The 4,862-nt window shown below is 45.0% G+C and overlaps 1 protein-coding gene across 1 annotated transcript in view; it reads left to right on the plus strand.

The window, feature by feature from the left end:
- LOC107110717 (zinc finger protein with KRAB and SCAN domains 7-like) overlaps positions 1 to 4,862 on the plus strand; it is a 16,506-nt gene that overhangs the window by 9,347 nt on the left and 2,297 nt on the right. The window contains exon 5 of the mRNA XM_015411513.1: positions 4,250 to 4,382. Within this exon, the coding sequence (XP_015266999.1) occupies positions 4,250 to 4,382 (133 nt within the window). The remainder of the gene's footprint in view (positions 1 to 4,249; positions 4,383 to 4,862) is intronic.

Raw genomic sequence — 4,862 nt, forward strand, 5'->3', positions numbered from 1 at the left:
GGTGTCATTTATTTTTAATTAATATTTTTTTTATTTTCACAATACCTGTAAAGAAGCAACTGTAGAAATAACTGCTTAAAATATAACTTGAGATAACATACGCTTTTGCAATAAAATACAACCAGTAACTATATATTTATAACTATATTCTACTTATGTGCACAGTGTATTTAGAAGTGTCATAAATTCTGGTACTGTTTATTACTTGGTGCCACTACCCCTGCTATCAGACACGCAAATATTGGGTGCCAAATTGCATAAAACTTTTTTTTGTAAGACTCTGCCCTTCCCTGACTTCCTCTTAGCTAGCTTGTGTATTTTTCAATGTTTGTATGTGTGTCTTCTCCTTTTGTTCTTATTTCATTAAAATGCTTTCCAGTTAAGCTTTGACTGGTTTATTTCAAGAGTTCTCTAAGGGAAAAATCCTCGTAAACATTGGTGGAGATCCCAGTTACCTGCCTCTTGCTGTGTCTTTGTTAAAGATAATTCTCCCCACTTATCAGGAGACTGCCAATTTGGGCTAAGAGTGCATCTTTTCTGCCTCTCCAAGAATGTAGTAAAAAGTGTTTAAAAACTTGTTGAGTGTGTACGCTGGACGAGGTTTCACAATTGTGGAAGAAAAAAGAAAGCACTTTTCCTTCCTCCTTTGTCTCAGTAACAGGCAGTGAAGAGATGCTGTTGAGCCATCTTCTTTTCAGAGGTGTGGAAACGGCTGCTGCACCTCCAGTCCAGGTAGGAGAGATGAGCAGAGAACAGCCTGGATCCCCTCTCCTTTCTCAGGGAAGGCTTTTGCTCCTGTAGTTTCTACAAGGTGTCTCCCTGAGAGACCCTATGAATGCTGTTTTTCCCCCCATACGAAGTCTTTCATCCTGTACTTATCCAGACTACTCCCTTCCAGTGTGCAACCTCTGACTGGCGTGATCCCTGACGAGTGGATCTGTTTTTTCTTCCAGTGTCCCTTTTCCTTGGAGGAGGTATCCAGCTGTTTCACTGAGGCAGAGTGGGCGCTCCTGGATCCAGGACAAAGAGCTCTGTACAGGGAAGTTATGTCGGAGAACTATGGGAATGTGGCCTTTCTGGGTAAGGATCTTTCATAGGAGCCAAAGGTGCATAAATCAAAATACTGAATAGCAGTACACTGTTTGGAGGCCTGTCCCCTACTTGGAGCAGGGCTGTGGCCAGGGCCGGCTGGAGGTTGTCCCACGCTCTAGGTGAGCGCAGATGCCAACCTCCCGGCGGGGCCTGGAGACCTCTCCGCCAGAACCAGGCAGTGTACAGTGGGACTCTGACATCTTGTGATTTGGATGTTATGCATCTATTGATACACCCCAAGATCACATTAGCCTTTTTTGTCGCCTCGTCACAGTGGCTGCTCATATTTCACTTTCGGTCCACCCGTACCCCAAAATATTGTTCATGCACACTGTTACCCAGAAGTGTATCCCACATCCAGAATGCATGTTCCTCATTTTTGTTACCCAGCTGTAGAACTCTGCACTTAGCCTTGTTAAATTGCATCTCGTTCACATCTGCCCACTTTTCCAGTGTGTTCAGATCTTGCTGAATTCTATCTCTGTTATCTGGGGTCATCTGCAAATGTAATGAGTATCTCCTCCACGCCCTCATCGGGATCATTTATAAAAATATCGAAAAGTACCAGGCCCAAAACCAAGCCCTGTGACACCCCTCTGGACACCAATGTTCCCTCTAAGCTGTGGAGTCTTGTGAGCAAAAATTCTACTTTGTGACCTGCTGGCATTAAAGTTGTGAGTAAGCGATTTGGCTGTTGCATAAAATAGTTTGCTCTGGAGCCCTCCTTCTTGAGCTAAGACAAAAATCTGTGAACTGGAGGCTAAAAGACTTTGAGCTAGCTCACACTAACTCAGCTTAGAGGGAACACTGCTGGACACCCCCTTCCTTCAAATGAAATGCCATTGACAACTGTTCTCTGAATGCGGTTCTCCACGCAGTTCCCTATCCATTCAACTATCCTAGACTCCAGTCCACAGTCATCTAGTTTACCCATCAGAACATCATGGGAAGCTTCTCCAGAAGCTTTACTGAAATCCCAATAAACAACATCAAGAGCATTCCCTTGATCTAGTAAGCTCATCACTCGATCAAAGAAGGAAATGGGGTTGGTCTGGCAGGACCTATTGGGGACAAATCCGTGCTGACTTCCCTGGATCACCAAGTTGTCCTTTAGATACTCACAGAACAATGCCTTTAAAATCTGCTCCAGTATCTTCCCTGGGACAGAGGTCAGACGGACTGGCCTGTAGTCTCCTGGGGCATCCCTCCTCCCTTTTTTGAAAATTGGAGAGTAACATCCACCCTTCTCCAGTCTTGTGGAACGTCTCCCGTCCTCCCAAGAGGTCTGGAAGGTGATGGACAAATGATCTGCAAGCTCTCTAGAAAGTTCTTTGAGCACTCTTGGGTGCATACCATCTGGCCCAGGGGATTTGTACTCATTCTACGCAGCCAGGTGCTCCTCGACTACCTCTCTGTCCATGTCAATCAGCAGTCCAGATGCTGTGCCTTGCCTACTACCATCTCTAGATGAGGCTGTTCTCTTCTTCAGGGAAAAACTGGCAAAATAGGCATTAAACCTTTCTGCCGTCTCTCTGTCCTCTGTCAAAATTTCTCCATTTTCACCCAACAGGGGGCCCATCTGTAGACTTTGAGAGGGTTCAATAACGACACACCACAACAGATTTCTTGAAGCTGACTGATCAGCTCTGTCTCTCTGTCCTCTGTCAAAATTTCTCCATTTTCACCCAACAGTGGGCCCATCTGTAGACTTTGAGAGGGTTCAATAACGACACACCACAACAGATTTCTTGAAGCTGACTGATCAGCTCTGTCTCTCTGTACCAAACTGTTTTCTGACAGGCTGTCAGCAGTGTTTTTATTCAGAGGGAAAAGCAAGCTCACACATTGTACAGTGAAATCGTTACTCTTAGAAGCTTCTAACTAACATCACACTGTGTTCTTCTCACAGCCCGTATTATCTTTGAATGTTGCAAAGCTTGTCCTCTCAGTAATTCATTGTGCTCTCAGTAATTCAACAGACTCATGCAGAATCAGAAAGACCTTGTGCATTTGCCAAGCCAATCTCCTGGTGAGAACATGAGATCTCCTGGGCTTGCCTCATGGGAGTCTCTCGCTCTCCACACCTGTCGCCTGTATTACCTTGCGTTTGCTCCTCACCTATCTGAAGATTTTCTTCTTGTAGCGAGCCTCCCTGGCCAGCTTTAGCTCCCTGTGAGCTTTGGCCTCTCTGATGGCTGACCTACAGGGTCTGGCAACCCACAGATACTCTTCTTTGGAGGCATGTCCTTGCCTCCATTTCTTGACCTTTCCTTTTTCTCCCTTAGCACATCACGCAGTTCCCTCTTCATCCACATTGGCCTCTTGGATTCCTTACCATGTTTCCTTCTTGTGGGAATACCAGTGGCTTGGGCTTGCAAGAGCTCCTGTTTTAGGAGAGCCCACCCTTCACTTGCTCCCTCCCCTTCCAGCAGCCTTGCCCATGGAATGATTCTCATCATGCCCCTAATACATGAAATACTTGGTATTAGATGGTACTCTTATTGCAGCTTAAATATTCTAGCTGTATCCTAAGTTCCTCTATGGAAAACTATTCATCGTGATGAAGCGAGAAAATAACAGGGAGTACTAGCATGGCATGAGCCTAAAGTTAGCATGGCTTCCTTCTGGTCTACCCCCATATTTTACTTTCTGCCTCTCTAGGGTCAGGCAGTCCTAACGACCCAATCAAGGGTCCTGCCTGATGGAATTTTCCAGAGGCTGTCAGCAACCTCTTAATTCCCCCTCCCTTCTGGCTCCACAACTGAATACAGATTTTCACAATTAACCTATTACCACGTTTTGGCGTGTGGCCTTGAAAAAGGTAAGGATGTGAGCTGCAGGGATATTAAAAACCCCACAAACACCTGTGATACAGAACAGGCCTCTTTAAAATCACATTTAACTTCTTTTCCCCCTTATACGTGCTGTATAAAAGTATAAAGAAATAAATAAGCAAACATAAAATCACATTCACCCTTGGAGGAACTAGGGTGTTTTACCTCGCGGATCCAGTCCCCTTATACTGCTTGGGATTGTGGGCTTTGATCATGGTTCTGCTCTTCCAGAAGAATTTTTACTCTTGGACGTCTTTCATTTCCCATATAAGAATGAAATCTTTCACTCTCTCTTTCTCTCTCTCTCCCTCCTTCTATTTTAGCGAAAGAAGCCAGAAGTATAAGGGAGACTTTGGTCCTGACAGACAATGACCTCGCATCCAAAGAAAGGCTGGAGAGTTTCTCAAAAGGATCCCAAGGGCATATTTCCTTCCCATCTGAGCAGGCTGAGAGTGAGTATCCTTCGTGCTTATGTCAAGGGAACAGGCAAGGAATAGCCCATGGGGGATTTCAGATTCACTTCTGAGCAATATTTGGATTGGTACAATTATACACCGTGCTTGGTAAGGAGGGAGGGAGGCCTTCTGGGAGGTGGAAAATTTTGGCTCAGAAACTGCTTCTGGGCAAGAGCTCAGCTGTGACTCTTAAGGGGATAAGATATTCTTAAATAGTAGATAGTGTGGGTAAACTGGAGGGTTGCTTAAAATCAGCCAACCTTCATGAGGCCAAAGGGCTGTCAGTCCATTCCTCCGGCAGTCACATAGATGCCTTTGGACCTTAATAGCTTTCCCAGGTGCTAAGAGGATCCCTCTATTTATTCCAGGAGAAGATGATCAGAGGAATGAGGAGGGTGAGGAACTTCATCAGCAAATGCCAGATAGAGTTAAAGATAAAGACGTGAAAGAAAACATTAGGAATCGAAGCAAAACTAAGAGA

The sequence above is a fragment of the Gekko japonicus genome, unplaced genomic scaffold, assembly GCF_001447785.1.
Source record: "Gekko japonicus isolate JY-2015 unplaced genomic scaffold, Gekko_japonicus_V1.1 scaffold6513, whole genome shotgun sequence".
In the NCBI taxonomy this organism is placed as follows: Eukaryota; Metazoa; Chordata; class Lepidosauria; order Squamata; family Gekkonidae; genus Gekko; species Gekko japonicus.